Here is a 16,088-nt window from a genome sequence, read left to right as displayed (position 1 = left end):
AGCACATCTGAAAGAACGTGTACACACTCTGCCTGCCTGAAATCTGTGTGTCTGATTATATATTTGTTCATTAAACAATGTATGTATTTGTTCTCTGCAGAAACATGATCAGGGACAAGTTCTGTTGGATGTAGTCTTCAAGCACCTCGATTTGACAGAGAGGGATTACTTTGGTTTACAGTTGGCTGATGAATCTACTGATAACCCTGTAAGTTGGCTCCGATTTTGTAGATCATAGTCATGTTCATCACTGCTCTGTACCATTGTGAAGAGAAGTAAATAGAAGCTGTTGCAATACTGTGCCATCTTCTCCAGCTGTGTCATTTGACTGGGTCACGATCGCCTTGTAGTTGTGATAAAACTAAATGTTAATAGTTGGAAATTTGGAGTAAAATGTTGAGATCTGTGCTTATGAAATAATACCATAAAAGGATATTGCTTGTTTTATTGTATCTATTTACTAGACTGCATGATCAATGTCAGCTGGGACAAGAAATAGTAACTCTTTTTAAAAAATTTTTTAAATTAGGACTTTAAAAAAAAGAGAGGTGTGTTTAAAGTTTTTTTTTGTTTGTTTCTAGCCCAGCTACCTGACAGGTCTTTTAATAGTGCTTCATATAGTCCACTATCTGACAAGGGCTGTCAGCTCATCACCTTAACAGAAAAAGGAAGGGACTCCTTGGAAAATGAGTGTTTATAAGTGTTCATGCACTTGAACTGAAGGGAAATTCCATAGGACTGAAACTTTGCAAATCACTTCATAATTCACTGGTAGAAACTAATAGATCCAGCTGTAACGTTCAGTGGCTGTAATAGTTATAGCTGTGCCGCTGAGATCATGATTTTTGAAGAATGCCTCTTGAATGCTCTTTTATAGGTATCAAATGTTCAATACTTGTTACAAAGAACAACTTAACTATTATTCCATATAATGCAATTCTTTACCTAATTCCCATTATATGCATGTCACAGCGATGGAATCTAAATTATCTCCACCTTGTGTGTCAAAAGTAATTTTTGTTCACAAAATGTGCAGAATGTGATCTATAAAGAAAAGTGACGCTGTAAAGTGTTAGTCATTCGGTAACTGAATTCAGGAGATAGTGCGACTCTCTGCTAAGTGCAGATTTGGTCTACGGTTGTTTTGCTGTCAAGAGTGACTGCTCTAAAGAGAAGAAATACTTTTTTTATCTTACTGAAAGGTCGGGTATTTTCTTTTTACTTACTTTTTCATGTCTTCTGTTAATGTAGAAGAAGAAGAAAGAAGTCACGATACAGCCGTAACTTTTCCTCTGCCTGAATAGTGAACTACTTCCATATTTTTCTTCTCTAGATCAAATTATTCTTAATTATATTCTTTCTCTAAATTCTGGTAATATTGGGATTACTAATATGAATAAAGCTGTATACCACTATTATAGATATTTAACAAAGTTTTCTTTTGTAACTTTGTCGATAATTCTGTTAAGACATTGGCGAGTTCGCCTTGTTTAGTCTTTATTCTAAACTTTGTTTTCAGGCTGAAAAGGCATAGGCATGCTGTAGAAAAGGCTGAATTATTTTTCAACTTTAAGAAGCATTTAATTGAATATCACTCAATATTACTCAACAATCAGAAATTTGTAGTATTTCTCATTCTTACTTATCTGGCTTTCCAAAGCTTAGACCTCTAAGCTCTCTTTAGTTTATCTATCCGGAAACATCTGAACACAACCCTGTAATAAAAGGATCTGGTTAAGAGTTAGTCCAAAAGAAGAATGACTTCACAGCTGTTTGATATAAGCAGGTGCTTTAAAGGTTTAGTATTCTTTGACTTCTAAATATTTTGGCTTTTCAGCACATACCCAGTTGCCATGAAAACAATGTATCAGAGCTAAATAGAAATGTTACCAATATTAATCAAGTAAGCTTGAAGAATTTAAGGGTTTGACTAATTTCAGTTTTTGATATCAGTTTACTTTTACACTCTGTTCATTTGGACGAAGAAACCAGATTGGATTGGCAAATATTCTAGTTACTTGTGAAATAAAACAGCAGAATATTACTAAGAAATTGTCAATACGGCAGGAGATAAAGGTGGTGGGGCAAAGGGGATTCTGCTAACTGAATGTGAAACCTCTATCATTGTGCCTAATCATGGATTTCATAAACTGCACGAGCTTTAAATTTTTGTGTAATATTAATGTCACAGTAAAAGTCAATGCAAGAAAGCCTTGGTGCTGTGTACAGCTGGAGTGGTGTTATTTGGCTTGGGCCTTGGGCTGTGGGTGCCTGGAGCAATGCTGAGAAGGGGGTACTGGTGTGTAGTGGGAGTGAGGGTGCAGGGGATACCGTCAATGTGGGTGCTGGAGCACCCTTGGCACGAGGGAGTGAGGCAGGGATTGTTGCTGGGGGAGGAGGGGGTACAGAAGTGTCTCTTCGAGGGACTGGGGCACAAAAATCATGGATCCCCAGATCTACCTGCCTCTCAGACTTCCTGGAACGTAACTGGGATAACACGCGTTGCTATAGCAGAACTTCATGAATCAAGGTGCTGCTGCTTTTGCCTAAATCCTGTCAACTTCAGCTCTCCACAATATTAAGTGGTTTAACCCTCTGTAGTTTCACAGAGGGAAAAATCACCTTTTGCATTTGGATCCAATGATATCACTTGGCAGCATGGATATTGCCTGTTAAAATATGGTTAAAAAAAAAGTTATGCTTCTGTGGTTTGAGTTATGCTAGTACATAACAAATTTATCTTTACAAGCAGCAGGAAATGTAAATGCAAGCTTTTCTGCTAGGCATTTCAATTCCAGGTTTTCTGGATTAACTGTAATCTCAAACAGTACTTCCCATAGAAAAAAACAAAAGGAGGATTATCAGACCTGTGTGTTATCAGAGATATTGGATCAGAATGTGTTTCTTGAAGATACTCAGGTATCTTTCATGATGTTTTGAAAGATTCTTATATAGAATTCATGTGTATCCTTGGCTGGAGAGTCCTTTCCTAAGCCTTTACATTTAGTCTTAAAAATTTAATTGATCCTGTGTGAGGTGTTTGGTTTTTTTTTTTTGAAGTAGTCACACGCTTTATGCTCTATCAAACCACCTCTTTAGTTCCTCTTAAGTCATCTACTACAAAAATACAGCACTTGGATGTAGTCATCATTATTTGTTATTCCCAATGAATAACATGACTCAGAACTCACTTCAGATCCATAGTGTGTGTCAGATAGCTTGGGTACCTCTGTGTATTTGCTTCCTCCTCCCTCACCTGGAAAAAATAAAAAGCCCTGAGATAAATGGGAAGTAGTTATATGCCATACAGGGTTAGGTCTCTGTCACTTTGTAGAAACTGTGGCCATATAGCCATTTGCTGAGGCTTGTGGGCTTGTGTTGCAAGGCAGGATGAGGAACTGATCAGTATTTATAACAAAGGTAGACTTAGGAATTAACTGAACTATGTTGGTATGTGCAGAGTCTGATGGGTTGCTGGTGGGGAGTGGTTTAAACAACTTGTAGGGCTTTCCAGAGAACCATACTTCTCTCCGACATCTGCAGCGTGGATTTTTATAAAGGTCTGGCTGTACTTCCCAACAGCAGTGTTCTCCTGTAGAGACAATCCAGATTGGGCACTGCTTGTTAAAACTGTTTTGTAGTCCTTAATCCATTAGGCCGAGTGCTGACCCTCTGGTTTCCAAGATCCCAGTTAGTGATTTACTGGAGATGACGCTCAGGCTGACAAATTGAAGAGAATCTGTGAGCCAGCGGGATCATTCCCTGCATGTGTCAGACCTACAACATACAGAGTCAAAAGTACTGGAACTAGTTTAAGCAACTTAACTTCTGAGTTGGGTAGGTTAGCCTGCTTATAGCTCTTCCCTGTAACAGTTTGCTCACCTTAGATAGGCAGTTGAAAGAGTGCCTGAAGATTGTTAAACACCATAATTGAGTTCTAACCTCTCTCAGGCTCACATGACTATTATAGAACCAAGTCACAGTCGAATTAGCTCTGTAAGAAACAGATAATCTGGACAACAGATGTTAATCTCGGGGAAAGAAGAACAATAGCAACTATTGATGATAATGTTGGTGTCTTTCCAGAATCAGTAAGAAGACTTAGTATGCCAGTAAGATGTTTTGGTAAAAGACCAAGTAAAAAGTAATAGAAAAGCAACATTTACTTGATGTATAAGGCTATAAGTTGTACTTTTTGGTTTCTCTGAAGCTGGTGTTATGATTTATCTCTTTCCAGAGGTGGTTGGATCCAAACAAACCTATCAGGAAACAATTAAAAAGTGAGTACATGTATGTATTTGGTCAATTCATATATCATTATTATGCTGTTTTTCCAGGGTACCCTGATTAACTAGAAATAACTTTTCTTGACCGTAGGAGGATCGCCTCACAGCTTGAACTTCAGAGTTAAGTTTTTTGTAAGTGACCCAAACAAGCTCCAAGAAGAATATACAAGGTTAGTGTAGTTAATTTATCAAGAAAACAATTTTCTCAAAGGCTTATGTTTAAGGGGAAAATTATAATTATTTTTTTTAAGGTACAACGTAGATATTTTAAATCACTTTTGTGTAATATGTGCTGGCTTCTAATTTTTGCCTAATAATTACAGATATGAACTATGCAGTTGCACCAAATCAATATAACAAAAAGCCTCTGTGAATTAATTTACAAATTTATATACGAAGTGAAGCAACTACACAAAGAAAATACTACCAGATAGAACCAGAAAAGGGAAAAACAGAGAGGAGAGGAAAAACTTAATCCCACTATTCACCAATGAGTACAAATTTAATTTTATCCTTACTTGTGTTCTCCTTTGTGATTAAAAAATTCCTGAGCTTTCTGTGTTGTTTTTTCTTGATTTCCTCCCCCCTTCCCCCCCCAGTTTTCTGCTTGGCACTAATAAAATTAATCTGTTTGTATGGTTGTACTCCTAGCTTGAAGCATGTGAGCTTTTTTGAAAGCAGTGTGTTGAAGTCTGTTGAAGAAAATGCTCAGTGTGAATCAAGATAGGAGGCTTGTGAATTGCAAATAGTCCCTGAACAAATGCCTCAAATTTTCAGTATTCTTAATTAGTTCTGGTCCTCTACATAACTGGCATGATTTGACAGATTGGAATTTTGGGATGTCAGCCATTCTGTAAACGGGTTAGCCCCATTCAAAAAACAGTATCTAAATTATTAGGGATAGCTTTAGAAACGGAACTACCAAAACTGTGAAAGTTTGAGTCCACATTTGTTTATAATCTCTTTGGATTTGTCACGTTTTAGAGAAAATTTTACACACATCTATGGAGACAGAACTTATTAAAGTAAGTCCCAGGGATCCTGGATCAGGCTTTGTTTTACTGCAATATTTACTTTGAGAAAATTTGACAATTTACTATATCCAAATAATGAAAAATGTGTTACTTGAGTTGAAGGACAGTATGTAAAATTGCTAAGGAGATGAAAAAAACAGTAAGTGTTGACCAACATGAAGTAAACAGTAAAGAGATGAGAACTGTTTCTTTTAAATCTTATGCTGTAAGTACAAAGCTACGAATACAGCATCCTTTTAGGTGAGAAATGTATGGTTACTGTATTTAGGTCAGCTCTGCCTTTTTTGCTAATAGGCCTAACTGCCCCTGAGAACTTGTTTGTATTTGGAATTATTAAAAAGAGAGGGTGGGGTTTTTGGAGTGAAGGTAGGATGCTGTGTCATAAATATGGGGTCCCTACATGTAATCAGTATTTGCCCCCTAAAAAAGAAAAGAAATAAAGCTCAAGCCTCTGACAATTCCAGTTTAAGCTTAGACTCTTTAAAGATCCTCAGTTTTTATAAATTTCATGAAAACAGAGGAATGAGTCAATGTATGAGGCAGTATGAATACACATCAGGGAAAGGTTCAGTGCAAGCTCACGTCATCTTAGACCTCTGCAAATTCGTGTGAGGGAGGCAGGTTGTGAATGCCCCAGGTCAGGAAAGGTCAGCGGGAGCTCACCTTGTGTTGGAGAGTTTAGCTTTAGGAATGTGTCTTGGTAGGAAATGGAGCTTCGTTACTTCTGCTCATGGCAGGAAGACTTGCTTATTAATGTTGACTGCCGTTAGCAAAAACTCTGTCTTACCCTTTTCTAGAGATAGATATGTATATATGGAACATGAAAACATTGAAGTGCAATGCTACCTTCATTGTTTTAGCTGAATTTGTTGTGCAGGCTTTTTCAGATCTACATTGCTGAAGCTTCTTTTGATTTCCCATTTTGCTCAATATGTGAGGCTTCTGTGTTCAAACTGGGGTCATTAGCTAACAAGCGATTAACTTCACTGTTTGCTGAAAACACTGACAGAAAATGAACTCTGCTTGATGCTCCTTAATCATGAGGTCCCTTAAGTACCATGGAATTTTTCTAATAAAGCATTCCACCAAAAAAAGCAAAATAAAATGAAGGTGCAGCTGCACATGGTTTAGTCCTACATTTTTTCAGCCGTAAATGTTAACAGGAAACACAGGAAAAATTGATTTCTTCAGTGTATTTGTGAAGAGATGCTCAAGCTCAGCACATGAAGCATATCCTTTTAATATATGTTTCACTTGTCTTTTATTGCTCTTTTTAACAGGTAAAGAAATCTTGCTTTGTCTGTCTCTCTTGATTTCAATATGCATTTTAAGGTAGAAAACAAAAAAAAAGTATTTTGAGGTCTCTGAGCCTGGCTAATGACTCAGTTTTAACTTCTTGAGGTTAATAGCTTAAACTAAGCTTCTTGACATTCTGGTCAGTTATAGAACCTCTAGATGGTTTTGTAGGACTGAGCGCATGGGCTAACGTCTTTCCTTGTCAGTGGGCAAGTGTTCTCCCTCTCTTTCAAACATGGAATGTTTTACCTTTCCACTATATTTATCTTGCAAATTATTAGATTTCTATGTGTATATTTCTAAATGTCTGTGGAAGTCTTTAAAGTGGTAGTTAATCCACTACTAATCCACTACTTCAACCTGGATGTTAGGTTCAGACAGTGGTGAACTACATCATCAGTCTGAAGACTACATAATTATGAGAAGTCATATTATGTGTAATAAAGTGATATATTTTGTTTTTAATTACTTAATGCAAGTTAATATTGGGAAATATTTAATAGTTAGTTTCAGTCAAACTTGAACTAGGTGTTTTTGATAAGTAATTTTGATGAGTGTTTATAATGAGTGGGTATGCCTGACTCCATACTTTCAAATCAGAACTACAAGAAGGGAACAGGATGATTTTAATAACAATAATAATGTAGGATGTCCCAAAACAGAATAAATTTGTAAGAAAGCAGGAATGATGTTTAAATATTCCACTTGGCAAAACTTGTTTTTTAACAAAAATGTATGAGACCCTAAATTCTACAGCTGGTTTTATGCTCTGTTATAAGGGGCTCTCGCTGGAAGTTTAATCTTGTGCTAACATCCTGCCATCTCATTAAGTCTTGTTACCCCACTTCAATCTTTGTGCCAGCGGAGGTTTAGCAGGTGTGATTTGCTGCTTGATATAAACATTTATACTTGTTTGAAATTGTCTAAAACCTTTGAGTGAAATATGAAGGAACAAAATGGAATGAACAAAAGATTAACTCTGAGATGTTAACAAAATATTTGGGCTTTGCTGGAGAAACAAAGTAACTTAGAGGGAAATCTGTTTGCAGTTTCAGGTTTGTTGGGGTTTTAAGTCATAGTGTTTCTGCTGCCACTGGTTGGTGGAATAGTTCTTGTTTTGAAGTGTTCATCAGTTCCTTTTGCTGTTCTCATCTCCTTCCTGACTTGGTGGAAGAGTGTGCATGGGAAGACTAGATGAGTTTCTAAAACAAGCTTTTCTTACATATAATTAAAGAAAACTTCAGAAGTTCAAGAGAAGTCAGTTGGAAAGCGTTTCACATATTAGAATCCACAACTTATATATAAGAATGTAACTCTAAAACACTAAGAGTAATTATTTTAATTGAAAAGAAAGTAATATCAAATACTTAATGAGAATACATTTTATCTACCTGGAGTACAAATCATGAAGGCACCTCCATACACAGATGCAAACTTCAACTTGTTCACACTCATGCATCATGAAGGCACTTCTTTTTCCTTCTTTTAAGCTTTAAGTTCAAGATAAATGCTGGAAAATAAAGCAGGTAGAATGTGAAATCTGCAGCCTTTTAGTCAAATTTAATGTATAACTTCATAGCCTGTACCTAGTTTAGTTTACAAAGCTGTATTATTATTTTACTAATCACAGTTTAATTTCTTTTCCATAGGAGTTTAAGAAATAGCATGCAAAAAGTAAAGTTTGTCTTGCAGTAACTGAAAGCAAAATGCATTAAATTGATGAAAAATGGTTAAATAATTTCATGTTTAATTATAATGGGTTGGTTTGTTTTGTTTTTTTTAATAAGGTACCAGTATTTTTTGCAAATTAAACAGGACATTCTTACTGGAAGGTAAGACTTGTTTTTTGTGTTAACTTTTTAACAAAGTTGGATTTAATGTTTAATGGTGTGGTATTTTACCTGCAAAAATAAATATATATTTGAAATAAATTACTATTTTTGGAAGTAGACGTGTTTATAATAATCTGTCCAATTTGTTCATAGGCTATAAAAGATTAGGCTTTTCAAAATAACCAATTTTCATATGAAATATGTAATTTTATTTGTTTCTCATTTTAATAACAAAACAGATTGCCCTGTCCTTATAATACTGCTGCTCTTCTGGCTTCCTACGCTGTTCAGTGTAAGTATAATTAGTATTCATGTATGTGCTAGTACTGAAATACATAAAAAGTGGTATTGAATAGCTACTAAAGAATGTAGTTTGTATAGTATTATATTGTGATATTTGTGGATATGATGCTACTTTTCTCATGATTAATGAAATCCGGCAGGTTTGTTGGGTTTTCTTCCTCAGTATGTTTTGCTGAATTGGATACAGAAAAAATACTGGTAACATGCTCTGCTTTCCTTCTTTAAACCCGTGCAGTTAAAAAAAAACCAAAAAAGCCTCTTGTATTTCTATGTATTCTGAACTGTGGGGTTGGGTTTTTTCTTGAGAACGATACTGAACCATTTTTAGACACTTGAGTATTTTTAACATATCATGCAGTGACCCTCCACATAGGTGTAGAAAAGGGGATTCTGGTCGTATTTGGCCAAAAAGTTCAATAACTTTGTCAATTTTAAGCCATCCAGTGAGTAGGTAAGTCTTGAAGACTGATATTTAGTCCTCTTCCTCTCTCCCCATTTTCCTTCATAAACTTATATTGTTCAGTGAAAGGAAAAAAAAACCAACCCAAAAACACCAACCCCCACAAAAAACCCCACAACAAATAACCAAGAGACTGTTCAGCACTTAGTTCTTGAAATCTGTGATTGTCAGAAATTCAGTTTTATAAGCAATCCTGATATATCCATCTGTATTCATGTGTTTTTCTGCTATTAAAGATACTTTCACCTACATTTAGTACTATGTATACCTTGTCCATACCAGAGAAATAGTGTCCATGTTAATCTTTTCAGGGGAAAAAAGTATAGTAATGTTAATATAATATCTCATCCACGGTTTTGATAAGTGGTCACCTTTTTCCAGATCACTCAATAGAGCAATTTCTTTTAAACAGAACTCCCAAACTCCAGCTACCTGGAATTAGATCTGTACTGCAAGTGCTGTCATGCCTTAGGGATTTGCCTTTGAAGAGATGAAGTATTTGATAATGAAGCAGGCACTATGAAAAGTTTATAACGTTTTAAGCTTTCAAGAATGTAATATGTTTATTTTTCAAATATTGTGTAAGTGGTGGGTATACACAGTGTCTTGTTGTTACGTTATATATGGGATCCCACTGCCCTTAAGTTCTTCAGCCTGCAGACCTCTGTCTCATGATTTTCTGTGCATGCCTATTACTAAACTCTCTTTAGCTCTTGGTTTAGCTCTTGGGATTTTTCTTACCTAAATATAAGTAAATAGCAGACATAGATGTCAGGCAGTACTGTATTCTCTGTAGTGGATTTTAGCAAGGCATGCACTCTGTTATGAAACCCGGTCCTGCTTTCTGATTTTCAAATTATTTAAAATAGGATGTGTTTCTTGTGGTGCAATGCCCCAGACTTCTTTCCTACCTTCCCTTGCTTATCCTTCTGCTCCACAAGTGCCTTCATTCGTCTTGTCAGTTCTTCCATGCCCCACAAAAGTGTCAGTAGGCCTGCTCAAGACCCATGTCATGCTGTGTTGCTGTGAACTTTCCAGTTTTCACGTTACGTTACCTATCCGTCACTGTAGATCTGTTACATGGACCAAAGATATTTAAAGCTGAATTTTTTAAAATTATAGTTAAAGCTTCAAAGCCTGTATTTTTAGCAAATGTTGTTGTTTGTATGTTTCTTATTCTGACAATAAATGTAATTTTAATTTTAATTCTTATAATTTTAAGGTGTTCGAAGTTGTGTAAATGCATTTTTCTAATAGTTTCAAGTAAAGTAGTTTCAATGTAGGTGTATGTATGCGTACTTTTTTCCATACATACACTTGAATGTGCAAAAAAATATTTTTCTAATGCTTCTGAATATGTCTTGGTACAGAATGAGTTGGTGGTTTTTGCAGATCTGAATGAAGAAATAGCAGTTGTAGTGTTAAAAATACATATATTGTGTAATCACATGAAAGCAAGCAAAGGTAAAGTAAAAAAAGAAAAGATCAAATACCTTGAAATATATTATTTAGTGCTAGCCATCATGACAGCATCTATGAATTAATTTGTGTATTAAAAATTAAACACTTCATAAACTTCGTTCTTATGTACCTACTCAAAGCTCTCTTGAAATGATCTCCATGGTATTTACTGAGAATGTGACTGTTTATTCAAAAGGGAAAAGGGGAGTTCAAATGTTTTCTCTATTTTTGTTTGCTGTAGATCATAAAGTATGTGGGAGCAGACTCTTATGAACTGGGGGCATTGCACAATGCCAAGTACATCAGTGATAAACAATAACCTCTCTTTTTAATATTTTAGCCGAGCTGGGAGACTACAACCATTCAGAAAACTTGCCAGGCTACCTCTCAGACTATTCTTTCATCCCTAGCCAGCCTCAAGACTTTGAAAAAGAAATAGCAAAATTACATCAGCAGCACATGTAAGGATTTACAGCAGAAGATATTGACTGACTTTGTCAAATCCTGACTGCTGGTGCTGTGCTATTACATAAAAAATGAGTATTTTGTCTTAAAGGTTTCTGGGTTTTTTTGATTGTTTTTTTTAAGAGTACCTTTAATGTGATTTTTGTAGATTGTATAATAAGTACCATTGATATTCTGCACAGATAAAATATCTATTACAGAATGACAGGGAAAATAAGTGAAAAAATGAACATGTTAAAAGTACACTGAAAACAGTATTTGTGTGTATTACGTAGGACATTAACTTCACAGGGTATAATTTCTTGAAGAGTTTTCAGTTTTTGAGAATGCTCTGTGCATAAAGGCTTTGTTTTCATGGTGCTCTCACCAGTAAATGAGTTACTTTAGAAGTAACAAAGTCCTTTTCTTCAATATCTGCTCTTTTCTGTGTGCAAGTCTGTGACCTTTTACTAAAGAGGAAAAGGCGATGAAGCAATGGAAAATATTTTTTTTCAGTGTGTACCATTGTGGTACTTCTTCAGTGATGGTTCCCTGGTATTTTAGAACTTAAGTGCTTTTTGTTACAGTTAAATTTAACAAAACATAAGCTATGTTTACAAAACATTTGCTTGACTGGGGGTGCTGTTGCCTTTAGAAACCACTCAATGTTATGTTACTTTTCAATCAATGCTAAAGTAAATTGATGGAAGTTAAACTTTAAGGGTGAGCCTTGGAGGGAAATCGCATATGGGACTGCAAAAGGAACTTCCAGATTCGAGAGCTCCGCAGACATTTAAATGATACAATGCATTAGAAATAAAACACGTGCTTTTGCAAGCTGTGTTGCGGAGTCTTGTCAAATCCTTGCCTATGTGGAAGCACAAGTTGGTTGGGTTTTTTTTGTTAAAATGTTTGGGTTACAGTCTTTATGGTGAGAAAGGAAATGTAGATTTCAGGGTGGGGGTAGAAGTAGTAAAACAAATGCAGATTTTCTGTTGTATCTCACTAAAAGCCTGATGTGGGGGGTTATGTTAGAATGTTTCTGATTTAGCTTCTTTCTTTCAGAGGGTTGTCTCCTGCAGAAGCAGAGTTCAGTTATCTCAATACAGCACGTACCTTAGAACTTTATGGAGTTGAATTGCACTATGCAAGGGTAAGTTTGGATGAACTAGTATTGTAATGTAAAAGTGGATTTCTCTGAGGTTTATGCGAAGATAAATATTTATTTTTAGTGAGCTTTCCTGGCTGCTGCTTACAAGCGAAAAAACCGAAAATGGTATCATATTAGGTGCCTACCTGTGGTTATCGAAATCGGTAAACAACTGTTTCACTCCAGTGAGGGTATTTCTTTGCTTAAATTTGGGCTTAGTTACACGTGTGTTGTTAAGGTTTAGCCTTGTTGGTCTGAATACCAGTCCAGTTGGCTACTGGTCAATAAGAAAAATTTACTTGTTGAGTGTGCATGTGCTTTTTAAGGATCTGTCCGCTTTGAAAAATATTTAATTTGGTTTCAGTTAGAACCAAATTATAAATTATTATCATTATATAATACGAACTGTTAACATAAGGTTGAGTGTACTATAATTTGATAGTGTCAGTTTTATTTGGTAAAGCAAATAAAGTTTTGACTCAAAAGATCGTAACCTGTCAGTACAGTGCTACCATTTCTGCACAGCCTCTGAATATAATTAGTAACTTAAGACACAGCTGTTTTTTAAATATTCTTGTCCTACTCCCTAAGGTTAGGGAAACTTGCAGTAGAATTTGAAATGTACCTACTTCACTGCTCTCTGTATCCTGCTGTTGTTCCCTACATATTGAGAGATGCATAGCAGTGTTTGATTAGAGCGCAAAGATATTTCGAGAAAAATGTCCTATTTAAATATGCTTACAATATTGTTTGTCTTAGAATCTGTCCTCTCTGTATTCTGAGATTGCAGTTTCCTTTCAGGTAGGAATTTGTTGCTGGTTGTTTTCAGTGTAGCAAAAGTCAAGCCAGTCTCTTAGTACTGTTATTCATAATAAAGTGCTAGAATGCTCTACACTGTATTTCTTCGAAGCTCGTGGAAGACAGAAGATCTAACTTAAGAAATTGAAATTCTGCAGTAGCTTATAAAGAACTCAGAGCAAACATTTGGGGTTGTCCTCAATAGGGATGAATAATTTATTTCTTACTTGTCCTATTAAAACACATTTCCTTCCATGTTAATTGAGATATGTTTTACTATTGTGTTTGTGTATGTGGAGAGAGAGATGAGAATGAATATACATGAGGTTTCAAAGGCATTTATATTGTTCTTCAAGTATTTTTCTCTTGTTTTAAAGGATCAGAGTAACAATGAAATAACGATTGGAGTGATGTCGGGTGGAATACTAATTTTTAAGAACAGAGTACGAATTAACACCTTTCAGTGGTAAGGACAGCTGTTTAAGCTAATGTTTTTGTTTTGGATTTCAAAACATATTTTTACCAGTACCAGTGTCACACATTTAAAAAAAGACTGAAATTTAGTTGAGGCATATCAAGTTGAAATTACTTATCTCATGCTGTGATACAGGTAATTTTATGATGAGGTTTTCTCCTGTTCTGCATGCTGTGCTGTTAAATGATTGTGGTGCAAACTATAATGAATTTTAATACATTTTTATCTTCAGGAGTTTATAAGCATACTTTGTTTAACTGTATAGCCAGGGCCAGTGTTATGGTCTATCTCACAGTCTTTAAAGAGAACACTGAACTTAAAAATGCTAACCTGGAGAGCGAGTGGTCTTACCTGTTTTGTCACATATAATTTAATTGCACTGTGTGTTAAATTGAATGTAGGTATGGCACTTGAGGATCACTGAGGTGGAGCATTTGGGATATTGTCATCTTTTCATCCACAGATAACTGTTTTCATTATAAGGATCAAAAAAATGCATTTATTTCAGAAAACGCTGTCATTTATTTCTCCTTTTAACTAAAATAGTTTTTAAAGCTGTTCAGTAAACATGGAGTTATTGTCATTAAATATTTTACTCTAGTTATCAGTCGTGTTGGGATCCTGTTCTTATTTATTCATATAAGAAAGGGAAAAATCTAAGAAATCCTGTTCTGCACTGTAACTTCTATAGTGCTTTATAGTAAAGTGCCTACGGAAGTTACATCACCTTCCTCAATGCTTTCTTTAGTTCCCTCAGAAGTAAGTTTCCCTTGGTTTCCTTTGCCTTCTTGGAATCCACTTTGATAGCCTTCCTTATTATACATGTTGTTGAGTATGCTATAACACCACTCTGAGTGGGCAAAGTCAGCCATATAAAATTATTGTAATAGTCACTACTGTACCAGGCACAAAAGCTGTTCAGTTTTGCATTGTCATTTGCTACTAGTTTTGCGTTTTCATTTGCTACTGATTTGTGTGCTTGGGCAATGCAGCACTGGACTTTTCTAAAGTTTTTGGCTGGTCTGTCATCTTCATATAAACAGATTAAATTGATTACCACACTTGGAACTGGAAAATCTTTTCTCCGCATTCAAATTAATACGGGCAGTTGAAATACTTGGGGTGTTTTTGTTGTTTTCTGTTATCACAGGGTAAGATCCATGGCCTATAATCAGTGACGTGTTTTCACTTAACTTCCCTTGCAGAGATTCAAGATATTAATCATGGTCTTGACGTTTCTTGCAACCCAATGAATTTCTGAGACATTCTGCATTTCTGTACTAAGCTCAATCTCAAGTTTTGTTGTAGTATGTTACATATTCTGTGGTTTGTCGTGTTGAGAAACAGTGTGAATGATCAAATTTCAGTAGATTTTTGGAAAGAGAGGTAAAAAAAAAAAAGACAAAGCTGTGGTGTAAGGGTTATCCACAGTCAGATACAACTGCACACGGTGAACATTTTGCCTGTAAGCATTCCAGGAAAAGTAAGCCTGAGGCAATTGCGGAGCTTGTAAATTTTCAGTCTCCGTGGTTAGTTAAGTAAATTAAAATTGGATCTTGCAATGATAAGTCTGGAACTACTACTGTACTAGTCAGACCTGCGTTTGTAATAGTGACATGTTCAAAGAAACGTATCCTTCATCTGGTAAGAGTGTTGAAGTGTTAGAGCCATTTCTGGGTTAAAGCTGCTTTATAAATGCAATGCTGTAATAATCAGGAAGGTTTTAATTCAGGCTGCTTTTATTGCTGGGTGGTTTGGTTTTTTTTGAAAACAGTAATAATAGAAATAGGTTTTATAAAACACACTGGTAAATTACTGAGTACGTACAGTGTAAGTCATAATTAAGCTACATGTCCCTACTGGAAACCAGAGGTTTCTGTGAGCTCTGCTTCATATTGTTTGCATGCCAGGGATGCTGATCTAAATTCTTAGTGTGGTTTTTGTGTGTGTGTAATTACCTAAACAGTTCATCTTTGTATTCAACCATATCAGCTGACATCAGGGATATTAATTTCTTCCTGTGAAGACTATGGTAACATCATAATTGGTCTTTACATTAAAAAAAAAAAAAAACCAACACCACAAAACCAACAAAAACCAAACCCAAACCACCACCCTCCCCTCACATACACCACCACCATCTGTCCCTGCCCCCCACCATTTTGTCCCATTATAGGCTTTTGCTATGAGAAAGGATCTGAAATGTCAGTTCTCACAATATACCTCAATAGTAGACCTATTACCTTTTTTTTTATCCATAGTCATGCAGCTGCTCCAGTGACACCAGTCCTGATACTTATTCTCCTTGCCCCTACTTATTCTTGCCCCTGTGTAACTGGAGTTGTGTAATGTCTTCCTCTGGTGCTTTATGGCTACAGTGAATGTTTAGATATCCTTTTTTCAGTACTCCTGAGCTGAGTTTTGAGACAAATTGAGAGGATAGACATGCAGGTTTAACTGTATTGCTCAGAGAAGAATTAAGTGAAATGCTTTTGCCCTCCCTCTCTTAATTTAATATTATATCTAAATTGCATATTGCAATGCTTATG

General features: G+C 35.7%; 1 protein-coding gene across 5 annotated transcripts in view; it reads left to right on the top strand.

Annotated features, from left to right (window-relative positions):
• Positions 1-16,088, top strand: part of PTPN4 (protein tyrosine phosphatase non-receptor type 4) — a 175,299-nt gene that overhangs the window by 47,869 nt on the left and 111,342 nt on the right. For all 5 annotated transcript variants that reach the window (XM_075093072.1, XM_075093071.1, XM_075093073.1 and 2 more), the window contains exons 3-10: positions 101-208; positions 4,238-4,280; positions 4,378-4,456; positions 8,404-8,448; positions 8,688-8,740; positions 11,013-11,133; positions 12,182-12,269; positions 13,442-13,530. In XM_075093072.1, the coding sequence (XP_074949173.1) occupies positions 101-208; positions 4,238-4,280; positions 4,378-4,456; positions 8,404-8,448; positions 8,688-8,740; positions 11,013-11,133; positions 12,182-12,269; positions 13,442-13,530 (626 nt within the window). The remainder of the gene's footprint in view (positions 1-100; positions 209-4,237; positions 4,281-4,377; positions 4,457-8,403; positions 8,449-8,687; positions 8,741-11,012; positions 11,134-12,181; positions 12,270-13,441; positions 13,531-16,088) is intronic.

This window comes from Phalacrocorax aristotelis, chromosome 5, assembly GCF_949628215.1.
Source record: "Phalacrocorax aristotelis chromosome 5, bGulAri2.1, whole genome shotgun sequence".
Taxonomy (NCBI): Eukaryota; Metazoa; Chordata; class Aves; order Suliformes; family Phalacrocoracidae; genus Phalacrocorax; species Phalacrocorax aristotelis.
Note: the sequence above shows the minus strand (reverse complement) of the source record. Positions and strands in the feature narration are given on the sequence as shown.